At 44.0% G+C, this 17,982-nt stretch overlaps 1 protein-coding gene across 7 annotated transcripts in view; it reads right to left on the bottom strand.

Moving 5' to 3' along the window:
* The window catches only part of Myo3b (myosin IIIB), a 406,405-nt gene that overhangs the window by 240,375 nt on the left and 148,048 nt on the right, over positions 1–17,982 (bottom strand). For all 7 annotated transcript variants that reach the window (NM_001393777.1, XM_087653545.1, XM_087653546.1 and 4 more), the window contains 1 exon segment: positions 9,743–9,808. In NM_001393777.1, the coding sequence (NP_001380706.1) occupies positions 9,743–9,808 (66 nt within the window).

Genomic DNA, 17,982 nt, shown 5'->3' with positions numbered 1-17,982 from the left:
CATCTTAATGCCTAGCCCTCTATCAAGGTCCACAAATCATTGACAGTTATAGAAATCCCTCACTTTTACTATTGTGCAGTGTGTTTGAGAGGGAGGACTTAACATAAGCCTTTATGGTGTGTGTGTGTGTGTGTGTGTGTGTGTGTGTGTGTGTGTGTGTGTAGAAAGAGGAATCCCCACTATGGCTGTGTGACACAGGACTAACCTTGACATTTATGCTTTGTGGCAGGTAGATGAACATTGCTATCCTTGTTGGACTGTCAAATCACTTACAGCCCTAAAACCATATAGCCATAGGGTATATCTGTTTCCTGGGGCTGCTATAAGTAAGATCACAAACTTAGTGACTTACACAGCAGACATTTATTGTCCCGTGGGCCTCTCCCCTAGCTTCTGATAGCCCCTTAGTGTGAGACAGCTTGAGTCCAGGCTACATGTGTTGTCTCTGTGTCTACATTGGTGGTGGTTTGAATGGCCCCCATAGGCTCATAGATTCGAATAGCTGGTCACCAAGGAGTGACACTAATTGAAAGGATTAAGAGGTGTGGCTTTGTTGGTCACTGGGGATGAGCTTAGAGGTTTCAGAAGCCTATGCCAAGGCCAAAGTCTCTCTCTTTTCTTGATGCCTGCAGATCCAGATCCATTGTAGAACTCTTGGCTCTTCCAGCACTGTGCCTGCCTGCACACTGCCGTGCTTCTTGCCATGATGATAATGAACTGAACCTCTGAACCTCTGAACCTGTAAGGCAGCCACAATTAAATGCTTTCTGTAAAAGAGTTGCTGTGATCTTAGTCAAAGCAACAGAGCACTGACCAAGACATAGAAATTCTGTAACTCTAGGGAACCCTGATTCAACACCCAAATCAATCTCTCTCTCTCTCTCTCTCTCTCTCTCTCTCTCTCTCTCTCTCTCTCTCCCTCCCTCCCTCCCTCCCTCCCTCCCTCCCTCCCTCCTCCTCTCTTCCCGAGTCTGGTGATTTAAGCTGCTGTACTTTCTTAAAGATAGAATCCCTACTATTTCATTAAAATATCTATTTTTAAATAAAACTATTTTTGAACCCAATAAATACACTTTCAATCCAAAATCAAATTATACTGGGCATAATGACATATATCTGCGATCCTAGAATTTAGGAGGCTGAGGCAGGAGGATCTTGATTTCCAGGCAACTTCTGCTATATTAACAAGACCTTGTCTTAATAGCAATGATAAAAGAAATCACAACTGTGATCTTCCTCACTCATTTATTCAGTACAGCAGCTAAGTATCATACATTTGGTAATCTTAGGAAAATCTGAACTAAAATACCAGAAAAGCAATAGAAAACACAGAAAATAAGATAGGAGGTCTGGCAACTGATTATATTTAAAGCTATAATTGTGAAGTATAAACCCACAAAAGACACACACATACACACACACACACACACACACACACACACACACACACAGAGTCCTTTCTTCCAGCCAGTGGGCTAAATCTGCTATTTTTATCCCATCCAAAAGTCAACAGCAAGCTAGAAAAATGTAGGACTGGTCACATGGGCCTGCGTTTCCTTCTCTAATTACAGTTCTACCTGACCCAGAGCCAGTTTCCCTTCCTTCCCCTGACCCCCATCCCAGCCTGCAGAAACCATGATGTGGAAGGGGCCTCGGGAACAGGGCCAGCCAGGGAAGAGAGGGTAGGCAGTTGGGTATTACAGGAGAGCTCTTGGGAAGAACCCAGGAGGGACATCCACACAGCCACTCCAGTTGCCCTAACAGTGGCCCTTTACTTTCCACTCTTCTAGATCAGCAAGGCTGAGATTACAACAGCCCCTCCTCAACCTAAGAGGCTCTGCTGTTACGACTCAGGCTTGTGGGTCCCACAAGTTTTCCTTCCAGACTCTTAGCAGCTGTTAGCAGGAATAGCCATCCATAGCATTTGCTGTGGCTCCGACCCTCTGGAATCAGGCACCTTCCTAGCCAAATTCACGCAAATGGCTGTCTCTTTATGTACTCACCCCTTTATTTGGGGGCGGTGGCCATGTAGGGACACGTTGGGCCCACTACTGCCCAACCCAGCGACCATTTCTTATCTACTCTTGCAACAAGATGTGACCACATGATTCAGTTACAGCAATCATTGTACAAAGCTGCCAGGAAGTTAAAATGCCCACCAGGAACTCTAAATTAGACCCTCTTGGAAGTGTAGCCTTGAAATCCATAACTTTCTTCTCCTCATGAAGGGAGAAAAAAAAATCCCAATTTTTCAAAATCAGATCAATGCATGTGAAGAGGGCAAAGGAGAGTTTGTTAGGTTTTAATTTAGAGCATTCCGACCTTTTTCATGAGTTTTCACTAATCCACTGATTCCCTGTAACTCAAGAGATGCTAATTAATTCAAGAAGCCACAATAGCTAATCACTGGCTAAATAAATCCAAAATGGAGAGTATGTCGCTGGAGATACTGCTGCTCATTTTAATTAAAGTTACCAACGTGTGGAGTAGTGTAAATAAAGGTTACAGTGGACCCACTCAGCTCCTGGAGCAATTAACCATTTGTACGGTTCCTGGGGTTCTAACAAGATGTAAAAAAAAGCCTGAGAATTCTGCAGACCATAATAAGATTCTAAGTTGGGATATGTACAATTGAGTGTAGCTCACGGATACTGTAAAGTCAGGTAGAATTAAGTAGCCTTGAAAAACAGAGTGGAGAAAGAGCTGAGAACTCTTGGTTTGAGGGAAACGGCTAAATCCAAGGATACACACAGCCAGTCAACAGGGAGACCCACAGAGACAGCAGAGGCTGTAAGTGTGGGTCTTAGTCTTTAAGGGTTAACTAAGTTAAACACCCTTTCTCAAGGTCAGTGACAACATTTTAATAATACTCAGGGCAGCTGCTTATATCTGTCAGAGTGTCCAGCGATGTCAGAAGGCTGCCAGAAAGAAGCCCCAACATTTTGTGACTGACTGGCAGGTCTCGGGCATGGTGCTTAGTCAAGGAAAGTAATGTCATACTTGTTAGCCATTGACTAGGGGACCAGAAACACTCCCCCAAACACAGTAACTGTTTAGAGGTTGGGGAGGACCCTTCTGAGTTTCCCTATAAAATCCCTCAGGTGACAGGTGTGTGGGGAAAGGACCGTCACACCAGAGGCTGAGGAGAATCTGTGGACAGACAGACCTTGCTGAGACCCCTTCCCCCCATTATCACCAAGAGGTCTGCCCACCCCTCCCTTTTCTCAGTTCAACTTTTTCATTCTTCATGAAACCAAGGAACCACACAGGTTGCTCTTGGTTTTGGGGTCTTCGTTTCTGAAAGTCAGTTAAAGACAGTTGTGGGGCTTTTCTTATTAACCCTTCCTTTTATCTGAGGGTGTCCTTTTTTTCCATGAATCTTGGAATCAGGGAGAAGTGACAATACTTTTCTTCCGTACGCTGCCAGAGCAGCCATGCCAAAACAGCAGTTTGTGGGGTGATCACATTGTGTCCTTCGTTAACTTTTGGGCTGAACAGCCAGAATGCTCTTGGTGGATTTGCTCTTGGCAAAAGCAACTCCATCTTTATTGTCTCACTAATCACCTCAAACCTACTAATGTCCTGAAACTCCTACTACAACCTCAAAAGCATGAGAGACAAATACATTCTGGTTGAGATAGTACTAGTTAGACCAAAGGCCTTAAATTAGGTTGAGCTTAAAGGGGAGAGGCGGCCTCCCCGGGGAGCAAGGTGAAGTTCCAGGAATGAAAATTACTGTTATCTTATCAAAAGGCTACTTCTGCAGGGAGCCTCTCAGCAAAGTAGAAGTCTGGCAGGTACTGGAACCAGATAGACTTGTTATGCAAATATCTCCAGCCGTTGGGGAAAGGGCCGATAATGAAATCGCAGCAAAGCCAGCCACTTATTATGGCGGTGACAAAAAACATCAGGCAGGGTCCCAGCACGTGGATAAAGAGCGGCGCAGAATTTATGCGAGTCCCGTGTTTAATTTATCATAACTAAGCTGTCAGGAGGCGTGCTTTGACAAATGTGTAACTAACTCATATAAATGAGTCAATTATCACCAACAGCCAAGGTTCAGAACCAGCCAGGGTTATGGGGGCCTCCCTTTTTCTCATTTTTAACTCCAAGACAGAATCTAGTAGGATTTTAGGCTTTTAGGCCTTTTCCCCACTTCTTTTCTTTTCTCCTTGCTGTCTCCAAATAAGGAGGCTGAAACGAATCTGAAAAACATGATCTCAGCATTTCTCAGCATCCCTGCCCCCGTGTACTCAGCTACAGGCAGCAGCCAGATGCCACACTATGTCCTCCAGTCCTCTGGTAAGCAGTTCCAGTGTCCCAGACGCACATGTCTGTGCGTCCCACAGGTCATGTGTTTTGAATGCTTTGTCTGCAGCTAACGGTACTTTGGAGGGGAGGTTGTAAAGCCTTTTGAACATGGGGACTCTCTAGAAGAACTGGGTCACTGGTGTGTGGGCCCGGATTTTAGCCAGCCCCACCTCTAGCTGAGCATTCTCTGCTTCTTGATCAGAGTTGTGGAATGAGAAGCTGCTGCAGATTCCCACCACACAGACGAAGCCCTCCTCCATGATGGACCAGATCCCAGAACCATGAGCCCAAATAACCTTTCCTCCTTTAAGGTGCTTTCTTATAGGTGTTTTATTACAGCAATGAGAAAAGTCACACATTAAGATCCTCAGTGATGAATCCACTTTGGTTCAGAGGTCACATGGCAGCAGGGTATCAAAGTATGTTAAAGCTCAGCGGTTAAGAGCACTGGCTGCTCTTCCAGAGGTCCTGAGTTCAAGTCCCAGCAACCACATGGTGGCTCACAACAGTCTGTAACTATCTGTAGTCCCATGGGATCCGATTCCTTCTTCTGATGTGGAGACAAAACATCCATATACATAAAATTCACAAATAAATAAATCTGAGAAACAGAGAGACAGAGAGAGAGACAGAGAGACAGACAGACAGACAGACAGAGAGAGAGACAGACAGAGAGACAGACAGAGAGAGAGAGACAGAGACAGAGACAGAGAGACAGACAGACAGAGAGAGACAGAGAGAGACAGAGAGAGAGAGACAGACAGACAGACAGACAGAGACAGAGGAGAAACTTAAACTGGGTCATGGTAGTACATATCTTCAATCTCAGTACTCAGGAGGCAGAGGCAGGTGGATCTCTGAGTTTAAGGCCAGCCTGGTCAACAGAGCAAGTTCCAGGACAGCTAAGGGTAAACAGAGAAACCATGTCTTGAAAAACAAGCGAGCAAACAAACAAACAAACAAACAAAAAAGCAATCAAATAACAAAAATAGGCATTTCTAGTCAGGCTAAAGAGATAGCTCAGAGGATAAGAACGCACACAGCTCTTGCAGGGAACCAGAGTTCAGTTCCCAGCATCCACATCCGGCAGCTCACAACTGCCTGTACCTCTAGCTTCAGGGGATCTGACGCCCTCTTCTGGCCTCCAATGCCCCCTGCACTCACATACCCAAAGCACACACACATTGTAAAAAAGAAAGTAGTTTTTTTAAAGAAGATTATTTCTAGCCTTGTTTATTTATAAAGCAAATCTACAGTTACCCTCGTGACTTGTTCTATAAAGGGAAATGGATCAGTTATCTGAATGATTCCACTTTTAAACTCTCAGAATTGTCTTTCCCAACTAGTAACTCCAATGATGAAAAGCTTATAGTTGGGAGGTGTTGATTCCCCATTTGTTTTTCTCAGCACGAGCTGATAAGTATAAAAGCAAACGGAAGCTCTCTAAATAGACATTCCAAATGTACGTGTGCCACTGTTTACAGTTAGCTGCAGATTTGAATAAGCCTAATGAAATCACATTTGGTCATAGTGCATTTGGTAGCTGAGCGATAGCAGGCTAGAGCAGGCAGTCTCATCTACAAAGACAAAAGATGGGGCGAGGGATGAGGCAGAGTTGGTAAGCATCTCCAGCACTTACATAGAATGGACACAGCAGTACATGTCTTGTACTCAGGATAAGAAAGCTAAGGCCATCACTAGCTACTTATCCAACTTTGAGAGCAGCCTGAGATATATGAAACCCTGTGGGGGCGGCAGTGTTTGGAAATGACAGGCAGGTTTCTATCTGTTTCATTTCTGTTACTAAGCAATGTGGGGGAGAAAAGATTTGTTTTTGATAACAATCCAGGAGATAGTGTGGGACATTTACAGCAGCAGGAGCTTAAATCAGCTTGTCACATCCTATCCACAGTCAAGAGCAGAGGGAAAAGGGATACTTGGATGGTCACTTGCTTGCTTATTTGTGCTGGTTTTGATTTGTGCTCCACTCTTACGTAGTTCAGGATCCCCTGCCAAGGGAATGGTGCTGCTCACAGTGGGCCAGGTCTTCCCACACTGATTAACTTAATTAAGACAATCCCGCCCCTCCCCCCACAGGCATGCCTACAGGCCAACCAAATGTAGACAATCCCTCATTGAAACTGTCTTCCCAGATGACTCTAGGTCGAGTGAAGTTGACAGTCAAAGCTAACCATCACGCTAACCCAAGATGTGGAATGTAATGGTCAGTCTTCAGTGTTCAGCTTTATGACTGAAAAGAGTATAGAAGAATACAGGGTTGAAGAATCTTAGATGCTATGGAGAAAATAGGATTGGAGGTGCGTGGTCAAGAAAGAACTCGGGACCAGATGTAGTATTTTCACTAGAGAGGAAATAAGACAATACATTGAAGAAAGAGAAGATCCCTGGGCCTGGTGGCATAGACCTATAATGCCAGCTACTTGGGAGGCTGAGACAGGAGAATCACAAATTCAAGACCTGCCTAGATTCCAGAGTGCATTGCAGCCAGTCTGAGCAACTTGATGACTGACAGAGCTCAAAGGTAGAGAACATTCCTAGCATGTCTGAGGTCTTAGGCTCAATTCTCAGTATCAAAGATGGAGAGGGGTGAGGGAATATATTAGGGAAGAGTGATGACATATTTTCATATCTCAAATTAATAATAAAACACATAATCACCCAATTTCCATTTGCCTTTCTAGCTCATTACAAATTGCCAGGGTCTATCTGTCCCTCAGTGTTTTCATTACAATGTCCTTCTTTCTTTGCTCCTGATTGTTTTCTGTGTTCGTCTTAGTTAGAGTTTTATTGCTGTGAAGAGACACCATGACCATGGCAATTCTTATAAATTCTTAACATTTAACTGGGCTGGCTTACAGTTTCAGAGGCTCAGTCCGTTATCATGACAGGAAGCACGGCAGACGTGGTTACTAGAGAAGGAGCTGAGAGTTCATCTGCATCCCCAAGAAGCAGGAAGAAAAGTCACACTGGGCCTGGCTTGAGCATTGGAGACCTCAGAGCCTACCCTCAGAGATACACTTCCTCTGACAGGGCCGCACCTCCTAATAGTGCCACTCCCTATGAAGCCTATGGGGGCAGCATTTTTATTCAAACCTCCACACTCAAAGGCATTGTTTTCCATGCTCTCCTTTCCAGGGTTCCAGACCTTTCAAGATCTAAAGTAACTTGGGATAAGCACCACTGGAAACACCAAAGTTGGAAAACATAACCAGATTAGAATTGGCATGCCATGGGGCTTGTCAGACAGAAACAAAGAATAGGGAGATACTCATAGCAAGCACAACCCTGACAGTGTCCACTTGCTATCAGCCTCGGAACTCATCCTGCATTCACAGAAGCAGCACTGACTGCTGGTTCAAGAATACAACCATACTCTTGAGAAAAGGACACGTAAGCTGAACTTGTGAGTCCAATCACATCTTTGCAGCAGGGTGGAATGGGAAGGTGTATGTGTGAATATGTAATAGATTTTTCTAGGCCAGCTTCAGAGAAGGTTGGTCAAGGTTATCCGTACAGCAATGGAATGTAAGGGAAATTCTTTGGATCCAGATCTCTTCTCTTCTCTTCTCTTCTCTTCTCTTCTCTTCTCTTCTCTTCTCTTCTCTTCTCTTCTCTTCTCTTCTCTTCTTTCCCCCCAGCCCCCCAAACCCCCTTCTCTCTGGGATGATGCTCTGAAACATGGTGCAAGCCACTAAATTGTCTTTGGCTCCTCAGTTCCCTCTGTCTCTTCCTGTGGGTCCTAGCTCTCAGAAGTGATCCTTTCTCGGCTCCCACATGAATGTTGTCCACCTTGCAAGGGTCTGTAGCCCGTCACTCTGATTTGTGGCAATCCCACTCATTCTGCAGTTAGGGAAGAAAGTGTTGAAGCCGGGGAGGTGGGGATAGGGGGAGGAGCAGTGGTATGTCCTCCAGCCTTGGCCCCGGACTTCACCCTCCAGCACTCCCTGTCTTGTTAGTGTTCTCTGAGTCTTCCCTTGACCCCTAACTTCACAATCACCTTCCAATACCATGTCTCTTGGTAGTGTTCTCTGAGATCCCGCCCCCTGCTCTTCTGTACTGAAGGGCATGACACGGGTCCAGGAGGGATTAAATGAATAAATGATTTTCGGGACCCTGAACTCTGTTGCATTTGAAATGGAAATGAAATACAAACCCAGACTCTTGTACAAACTCCTTTGGGGTCAAACATGTTTAGAATTCTAAAGTTGATCAAGTTTTAGACAGCCAAACTGGTACATTTGCTACATATTATGTAACGTTGCAGAGGGATCTGGGCCAGGACACTATCACCAAATAGGAAAATATCTGCATTGAAACACATGAATATTCACATGAAGAGAGACAATGACTGTAAATAACCCCTCATCAGTTCAGGGCACATGTCCCCCCACCCCCGATCAGTTCACATAAGGTCAAGTTTTGCTGCCGGATGACTCAACTGCAAAATAACTTCTATTTCCAGGGCTCTTTGGATTTAGGGATTATGGGTAAAGACTGTAGATGTAGACGGTGATTAAGGAGGATGATCCTGTTTGATTTGTTACTGTAATTCTTTATAGAAGATAAGACTGCACATAAGCATTCATAAGAAAAAAGTGCCCCCCCACATCCTATATATCAGCAGTTTTGGTCATTGTCTCTCTACTCCCATAGTCTCTGAAGCTCTTGTTAAGTGCCGGGTGTTAGGGCTTCTATTCTCAGCTCTAGTATCTGGGAATGTCTGGTAATGACCTCCATCATTGAGTCCTCCCATGGGGCTTTAGGGCCCCCTCAAGCTGAAGCTCCTCCGTCTTCCATGGAATTGTACCAGTGTAGCCCTCTCCCAGGGCCAAGCCCCAAACCCGTGATCTCAGCATTGAGTCACTCTTTGGTCTCTCTGTTGGTCCGATAGTCTAAGTGTCAGTAGGAGTGACCTAGTGGCATGCTTCCCACCAGGGGCCTCACACCATTCAGCAGGTTTTCCTCTTGGTCTCCATACCTTGAGTATTGGTTAGGACACCTTGCCTTCAAGTCTATCTTTCCCCTCTTGGAAACTAATGCCTGAGCAAACTAATCCCTTAGCAAAAATCCTAGAGCAAAGCCCAGTGACCCAGCTGCCATCCCTGTAAAGACTGCAATTTTCTGTGTCTCCCTGCTCCCAGCATAGACATCAGTTATAGATGTCCCTCTTCTACAGAGCTGGTTTGCAGAAACGTGTGACCCATGTGCTAATGAGGACAGGTAACAGGTGCATCAACTGGATGTCCTCATTCTTCAGATTCTGTAGAGGCTCCTGAACCTGTTTACTAGAGCAACCCCTGGGCCATAGCTAGCAGGCTCAGCTAGCACTGAGCAAGTTCCACAGCCTGGGTTTCTGGACTCACAGGTGGAGGCTGCTGCACAGGCAGTCCAGACAGGAACGCGTACTCACTGTGAAATGAAGTGGTTAAACTCCTCACACCAGTTGTCCGGGTGCAGCAAAGTGGGTGGAGGGTTTCTAAAAGGAAAAAAAAAGAAGCAATGTTTTTCATTAAAGTAAACTGAGGTTTGGTAAGGGCAAAATATCAACTGGTGTTTGTGGGTGCCCTTCTAAGAATCTGAGGAAAACAATCTCTGTTCCTTCCCAGGTAGGAGTCATTCCCTTGTGGCAACTCCCAGAGGCCCAGGCCCTCCTCCTGGGCTCACTCATTTTCCCTGATTGAAGAGCACTTTCTCCTGACCTCAGCGCTAGTGAGAGGCACACAGAGCAGGGGCAGCTTCCGGAGTAGACACTCTAATGAGCAGCCAGACAAACACACAAACCATTGTATCTGAGAGCAGAGGATTATGGGTGCCGTAAGAAAGCTATAAGCATAACGCTCGGGGCCTTGGAGAAATAGACTTTTAATTATGCAGGGTTTTCAGATCATTATGGTGCCATTTGAATTAATTATGTGACGCTTCTAAAGCCTACTCACGATTGCATCAGTCACATTTCAACTGTTTCCTACGTGCCAACCTCTGCAATAGGCAGAGGGGAAATCAAGAGCCTCAGAACAGTGCCCCAGCTTCTGAGACGCTCCTGGAGAAAGGCAGACATATTCCAAGCCCGATTGCAGGGGATCCATGAGAACAGAACAGTATCAGGAAAGTCCTTAGGTAAGGGTCTCACTAGACCACCTCCTGCTGAGAATACAGCAGAGAGGAAAAGATAGAGGAGACTTGAATGTATCTAATAGATCCTAGAGGGAATTCATATAAGAGACAGAAGTGGGGCTTTGGCTCAGTGGGGAAGGTGCTTGCTCTGCCAGCAAGAGGACCTGCATTGAATCCCCAACACCCACATAAAAGTGAGGGGTGGCTACACCTGCCTATAACACCAGTTGTAGAAGTGGGGTAGTGGAGTCAGGCACATCCTGGGAGCTTACTGAGTGGTCACCTTAGCTGAAATGGTGAGATTCAGGTTCAGTGAAAGACTGTCTCAAGAAGCTAAGTGTAAGGCAATAGAGGAAAATACCAGCCATCTTTCTTCAACTTCTGCATGAGTGTGCATGGACACATGCAACCCTTCCTTGCACACACACACACACACACACACACACACACACCCCACAAGTAAACAGGCCTTGTCATTAGTGGAAATAAGGACTGTTGGACAAACTGAGATCAGCAAATAAAAGAACATTTCTACACACACCAAGTCATGACTGTACAGTTTAACCCATTGTATTTAATCTTTGGTTTTGCTTGAGTACTAACTGCTTCTAAACTGCTTAGCTCCCAAGGACAGAGGCATGAGAAGCTTTAAGAACAACTAGAGATAGAAAGTGTTTCAGATAACATGGTTGTAACACATCTTTTGATACCCATTTCCCTCCCATTTCATAAGTGTTTGTGTGCTGACATTTCCTATCACGACAAAGACTACAATTTCCTAGGCATCATGATGCGCAATGTGGCTGCTTGACTGAATTGTGACCAATGATGTACAAATCAAAATTTTCCATGGTGTTTCCAAAAAGTTTAGTCAAAGAGAAGAGACACACTACCCCTTTTCTTCACTGCTGTGCATCTGTGTGCTGGGGCCTGCTGGTGTATGACTGGAAGGGGCTAGCAGGCCCGCGACGCAGAATAACCAGCTCTCCTTTGGATAAAGTTTATAGGCACTTCGATGAAATGTAGGATGAAGATGACTCTGAAGGAAAACAACGGTTTGAACTTGGTCCCCCTCCATGCCTGAGGTTTGTAGCTAAAATTAAACTATAAAGAAAGTTCAAGGTCACAGACAGCACTAAAGCTCCAGGAGGTTTATCTCTGGCACACACACACACACACACACACACACACACACACACACACCTTTACACATATATATACATGCACACAAAGCAAGAGGTAGAAAGAGTCACTGGGAAAGAGACCCAACTCTCTCCTGCTGCCTATGAAGATGAGGCAGGTGGACCATGAAGCTGGGAGTTCAGGCACCCCCTGCAATGTGGAGCTGAGCCCCAACTGTTACTCAGAAAAAAAGAGGGATCCTCAGTTCTATATACACAAGGAGCTGAATTATACTTACGACCTGAGGGAGCGAGAAAGCAAATTATTCCCCAAGCCTTAGGGAAAGTGCACAGCCCTGCTGACTGCGTGCTTTTAGCCTAGTGGAGTCACGTCAGATTTCCAAGCTACGGGACTGTGAGATAATAAATTTGGATTGTTTTAAGCTGCGAAGTTCAGGGTAATTTGCTATGATAATAACAGAGACGGAATACATCCATCAAGCACCATGTCCTCTCTATTCTACTTCTGAGTTCCTCTTTCATGTAACAAATCAGCCATCCGTCATCTCGGGAGCCTCTGCTTCCTCCTCCCCTCCATTTCACTCTGTGCAGTCCAGCTGGTGTCCAGTGGTGAGAATTTGCTTATAATATACACATTTGACCTTGCTATATCCTGGCTCAAACGTCTTTGCAGAGCCATGCTTCCAGCATGATCAGATCTCCACTCCTTTACTTAATGTATGTTATCTTTCTTAGCTACCCATCCCATTTCAAACCATGTCCTCCAGCCTGAGCCTGCAGCTCCCAACAGGTTCTCTCCTTTAACACCTCAGAACCATTGGACATGGGGGATCTCTACAATTTGCCAACCGAGTGGGCTCTTGTTCATCCTTCATGCTTATCTATCATGATTAATACAATAGCATTCTGTAGGTTTTTTTAAACTTTACTTATTTATTTCTGTGTTCATGAATGTTTTGCCTGCCTGTAGGTCTTTGTAACATACGTGTGCTGGTGCCTCAGAAGCTGGAAGAGGGTGTCAAATACCTCCGGACTAGAAGTACAATCGTTTGTGAACCACAATGTGGGTGCTGAGAATTGAAACCAGGTCCTCTGAAAGAGCAGCTCATATTCTTAACCATTGAGCCAGATACCATAGTCTTTAAATTTTTGATAAATAAGTGACTATATGAATAAATACACATATGTTGTTAAGTAAGAAATAGTGCCAGGAATAGATATAACCTGGCCCCTGAAGTAGTACAGTAACTAATAAAGCACAGAATAGCTCTCTTGAATGAAAGCAGATTCCAAGTAAGTTATTCACAGTAAGCAGGGGGATATTAAAGGAAAGAATGCTGACTCGAGTGGAACTTGACCCAATAATCCTCAGTCTGCACTTTAGAAGCACAAATATACTCACATCCTCAAACATATCTGTTTGTTACTTATCTTGTTGCTGCAACAAAACACCTGGCAATAGCAACTTAAGAAATGGAGGGTTTACGTGGGCCCACAGTTTGAAGGACAGTCCACTGTGGCAAGGAGAGCATGGTAGTAAGAGTAAGAAGAAGCTGGCCTCATTGTATCCCCAGTCAGGAAGCAGAGAATGACAGTTTCTGGTGCTCACCTTTCTATATAAGGTTTCTCCTTTCTATATAATCCAGGACACCAGCCTAGGGAATGATGCTGCCCACAGTGGGTGGTAGTGGTGCCATCAGGGATGGGGGTGGGGTAAGAAGGAAGTATCTTCCTATGTCAGTTATCCTGATCAAGTTAATACCTCAAAGACCTGTCTACAGATTTGTCTCCAAACATGACTAAATACTCAGCCAATTGATAATCAATACAAACTACCACAGTATTCAATAATTATAAACAATGACTTAAGCCCTAATGTAGACATTACTGACCTCGGTCCATTATATACAATCTCGTGGTGGGCTGGAGACAGAAGAAAAAGACTAATATGAGTTACATTAAATGATTCTCCATGAGAGCTCTTGCCAAATGTTTCATTTTGCAGGTCACCTTGCCACCTCCAAATCCTGAAAAATCAGAAGCATCTATTTGCTTTCACAGGTGGGGAAAATACAGCTTCCAAAAATTTCCAACTAGGATGATGGTGCTTGTCTATAATCCCAGAAGTTAGGATAATGAGTTGGAGGTCAACCTTGACTACCCAGTGAGACCCTGTCTCATCACTCCATGCCTCACCTTTTAATTGAGTTGGTATTTATTAGTTATTTTTATTGAAAAATATTTATACATTATACTTTTAGCATGTATTTTCCTGCCCAATTCCTCCTAGGTCTTCCCTACCTCCTAACTTGCCTAACTATGTATTGATCCTCTCTTACTCTTTTAAAAAAACACCCAAACAAACAAAAACAAAACAAAAATACAAACAAAAACCACATAGAAATAAAACCCTACCAAAAACAAAAACAAAAACAAACAAACAAACAAAACCTCCTTTGTCTCTCTCTAAAATATCTAGAAAAAGTGATAAGTCAGGCTTTAAGTTAAGACATTTCTTTCTTCAATGTCTATATATGCCACTGTTTTCTATTCATGAAGAGTCTGATACTTTGGGAGATGAATTAAGTGAACATGTATGCAAAAAAATGACAGAAACCAATTAACAAGCAACCCTCAAGAAGGTACAAAACGAAGTTGTCAAAACCAGGAAACATGTTCAGCAAGAAGGGTGCGGAGAGAGGTCCCCCCACGAGACCAAATTTATTTTGCTGGGTCTCCTGGGCTCTGTGAATTTCGAGGCATGTCCTAAGCAGAGAGCTCATACAGCTGTTTGCAAAGGAGGAGATATTGCAGAGAGTCGGGGGAGCACACAGAGAGGAAGATAAAAAAATGAAGTATGATCCCTAGTTGTAGCTAACATACAGTTAAATACCTCACCATGTGTTCAGAAGGGATTCTTCTTATTTACTCATAAAAGCAATAAACCAAGACATTTGGGTGCAATCAAACCGTTGGGAGAGTGTTAACTACAGCCTTGGATCTGCCATTCTGATTACAATTAGTAGAGCCCATTAATGGAGTTAAATAGTTCGGCTTGTGCCTGTATCTGGTTCCTCAGTATCACACCCCAATTCTACTCAAAGTGGCTTTTTTTTGCCCTAAATTGCATCTTGTATGTTCAAACTTAATTCTTTTTAAATGTTTACATTTATTCATATTATATGATTCCACTTTACTATATAACGAATCCCTCTAATACAGGAATAATAGAGTAAAAAACAAGATTCCCCAACTCCAACGCCTAACCCCAGCCTCCACCTATGGTAGTATAGTGAGCGTTCTTTCTTTAGGCCTTTTATGTGCATTTATTACAGTAGCTCTAAATATATATGTTCTGGTGTTTGTGCTGTAAGCATCGAAGTACAGTATAGTTTATGATGTACAAACTTTCCTGTCTATAGTTTTCTGGCAGTAGAAATGGCCTGGCTCTTTACTTTTTTCATCCTGAAATTCAAATTAAAATTCATCTCATGTCAACTCCATACCTCAATAATGACCCACAATGTAGGCACCTCATAGTTTATTTAGCCACTCACCTATTGGTAGATATGTAGATTAACTCTATTTTTCTGGATATAAGAAAGTTGAAGTAATTTATAATGTTGAAGTAATTTATAATTATAATTTATAATGACATATAATTTATATGTCACCCGTGGTTTCTAACTTTTAAAGGCTTCTTTGGGGCTGGCAAAAATGGCTTAGTGGGTAAAGGTACTTCTGAGTTCAATCCTTGGAACCCACATAAAGATCGAAGGAGTGAAACGACTCTACAAAATTGTCCTCTAATCTACACACACACACACACACACACACACACACATTCATACACACAAATAAATAATTAATTTTTAAAAGAAAGTCTTTTTGATAATGAACAGTTCTCACTGGAAAACACTTGATCCTATGAAGAAACTTAAATTCTGAGAGAGCTAACATTGCCTGCCTGGTCTTCTGGAGATAACTCAGTGAGCAATTCCAGAGTAGAGGAAGCACAGAACTCCACAGCACCAGAGAATGCACTGTAAATGGTGACTAGAGATGCTCAAACCCACCGGCATCAAGGTTTGAACCCTACCATGGCATTCTTGCCACTTGCAAGAGCCTGACCAGTAAGCTCAACCCACATGACACAGGCCGAGATCTGTTCAAAACTTACATAGGCTACAATTATGCCAAAGGAGATTAAGTCCAAAATTTCAAAGAAATAGTTGAAGTCACTCCTTTAAACTCAAGACTGGATGATGCAAAAACTCAATCTCGTGGTAAACCGTCCCATCATCAAGAGTGAACAACAGGGAGGGTTGGGAGGGGAACACCCATAAGGAAGGGGAGGGGGGAGGGGGATGTTTGCCCGGAAACCGGGAAAGGGAATAACACTTGAAATGTATATAAGAAATACTCAAGTTAATAAAAAAAAAAAAAAGAGTGAACAATTGCTCCAGGGTGGGAAAGGTGTCTGTGATAAATACTGCAGCCATTAGAAAGACTTGATTATCACATCTATTACTCACGGAAAAGCAGAGGGGAAGATGTTTGAGAGCACACTAGGTGGGAAGGAGGCACCTGGAAGGAAGTCCAGACAAATGGCACCAGAGCCATGTCACTTGTAGGCCACCACCGCCTAAGTACAAGTTTTATGGTACTATCTATGACAACTTTTTCCACAACAATAGTTGGGACTGAGGAAGGAGCTAAGAGTGTGTACTTAGGAAGTGTCAAGCTTGTTTGTTCTTTCTCTTTTCTCCCTATTGCAGGGAAGATGATGGGAGTTGAGACCAAGTTTTCCTCTGTTGCCTGTGTTGACCTGGAACTTGATCTCCTAAGTGCTGGGATGTTCACACAGTGCACCGCTGTGCTGCACTGATTCTAATAACTCTTATTGGCTTCACAAGTTCTCATGTGTGCCAGGCTGGCCTCAGGTCCCTTGTGTAGCCAAGGATGACCTTGGGCTTCTGATCTTCCCTCCTCCACCTCCTGAATGCTGCGGTGGAAGAGAGAGTGAGCTAATGCACCCGGATTCTCATTCTTAGTAATATGGTTCACCCTGTTCCTTAAGCAATGTCATCTGCAATGTTAGGCTATAATCATTAAAATGTAAAGTTACTCCATCAGCGTGCATGGCTCCCAGTGAGCCCATTCTTAATCACTGAAGAGTCAGGAAGTGACACAGACTTCACTTCCTCTGGCTTTGAGTTCTGGGTGAGTCAGCCTCAAGTCACCTCAGAACCTCACACTTAGAGCAGTTAACATTACCCCAGCCCTGTGCTAAAGACAGGGTGTGAGGGTGTGGGGTGAGGATGTGGGGTGAAAGGGTCCCCAAACTTCATTTAATCCACTACCCTGCATGTCAATTCCCAAAAATCATAAGTGATGTTTCTCATTCTCTCAAAAACCACGCAAACCTCATTCCTCACTGTACTCTCCTTACATAACATACAAGAGCACAGGACACATAAGCAGTTCGGCCATGTGTGCGCAATGTGGGCAAAGTGGAGGTGAGAGTAAACGCTGTATCCATAGATACCGCAGAGGGACAGGCTGGTGTGCAACTTGCCGTTTGAGCCAAAGTGGTCATTGGCTGGCATCTGTTCTTTAATTTTCTCCTTCAACAAGAACTCAGCAACACCATCATATCCAACTGCTACTGTCCAATGGGATAGAGAACTAGACCTTGCCTCAGGGCTAGGTAATGACCTTTCTCTTACACAGTCCTTCACACAACTAGGAGCAAAAAACCCTGTTCTTTTCCACACACAGTTTTTTGTTTAATTATTAAAATTAGGGGTGTGTATTAGAGAGAGAGGTAGGGAGAGAAAAGAGAGAGAGGGAGAGGGAGAGGGAGAGAGAGAGTCATGACACATGTGGTGGTGGAAGGATGGCTTGCTGGAGTCAACATTTCTCTTCTACCATGTAGGTTCCACGGATCGAACTCAAGTCATAAGTCTTGAGAACAAGGCAAGGGAACCATTGAGACATTACGCCAGCCCTCCACAAACATGATTCTTTAAGAATTTATGACTCTGAGGGCTGAGGAGACGGCTTAATATCGATAAAGTGCCTACCACTCAAGCATGAGAAGCCGAGTTCAGATTCCCACACCCACATAAAAGACAGGCACACTAGCACATGTCTGTAACCTCAGTGCTCCAGGGCTTGGAGCCTTCCAGATCTCTAGAACCCACTGACCTATCTGAACTGGTGAGCTGCAGGAAAAATGAGCAAACTGTCTCAAAAAATAAGGTGCAAAGCAATTGAGGAAGACAGTGAACATCTACTACTTGTGACCTCCTGTGCACATGATCACACACACCCGCGCACACACACACACACACACTCACACGTACACATTTTGACTTTAAAGAAGCATGGT

Source organism: Rattus norvegicus, chromosome 3 (assembly GCF_021556685.1).
Source record: "Rattus norvegicus strain SHRSP/BbbUtx chromosome 3, alternate assembly SHRSP_T2T, whole genome shotgun sequence".
NCBI lineage: Eukaryota > Metazoa > Chordata > Mammalia > Rodentia > Muridae > Rattus > Rattus norvegicus.
This window is presented reverse-complemented; position numbering and strand designations above follow the sequence as displayed.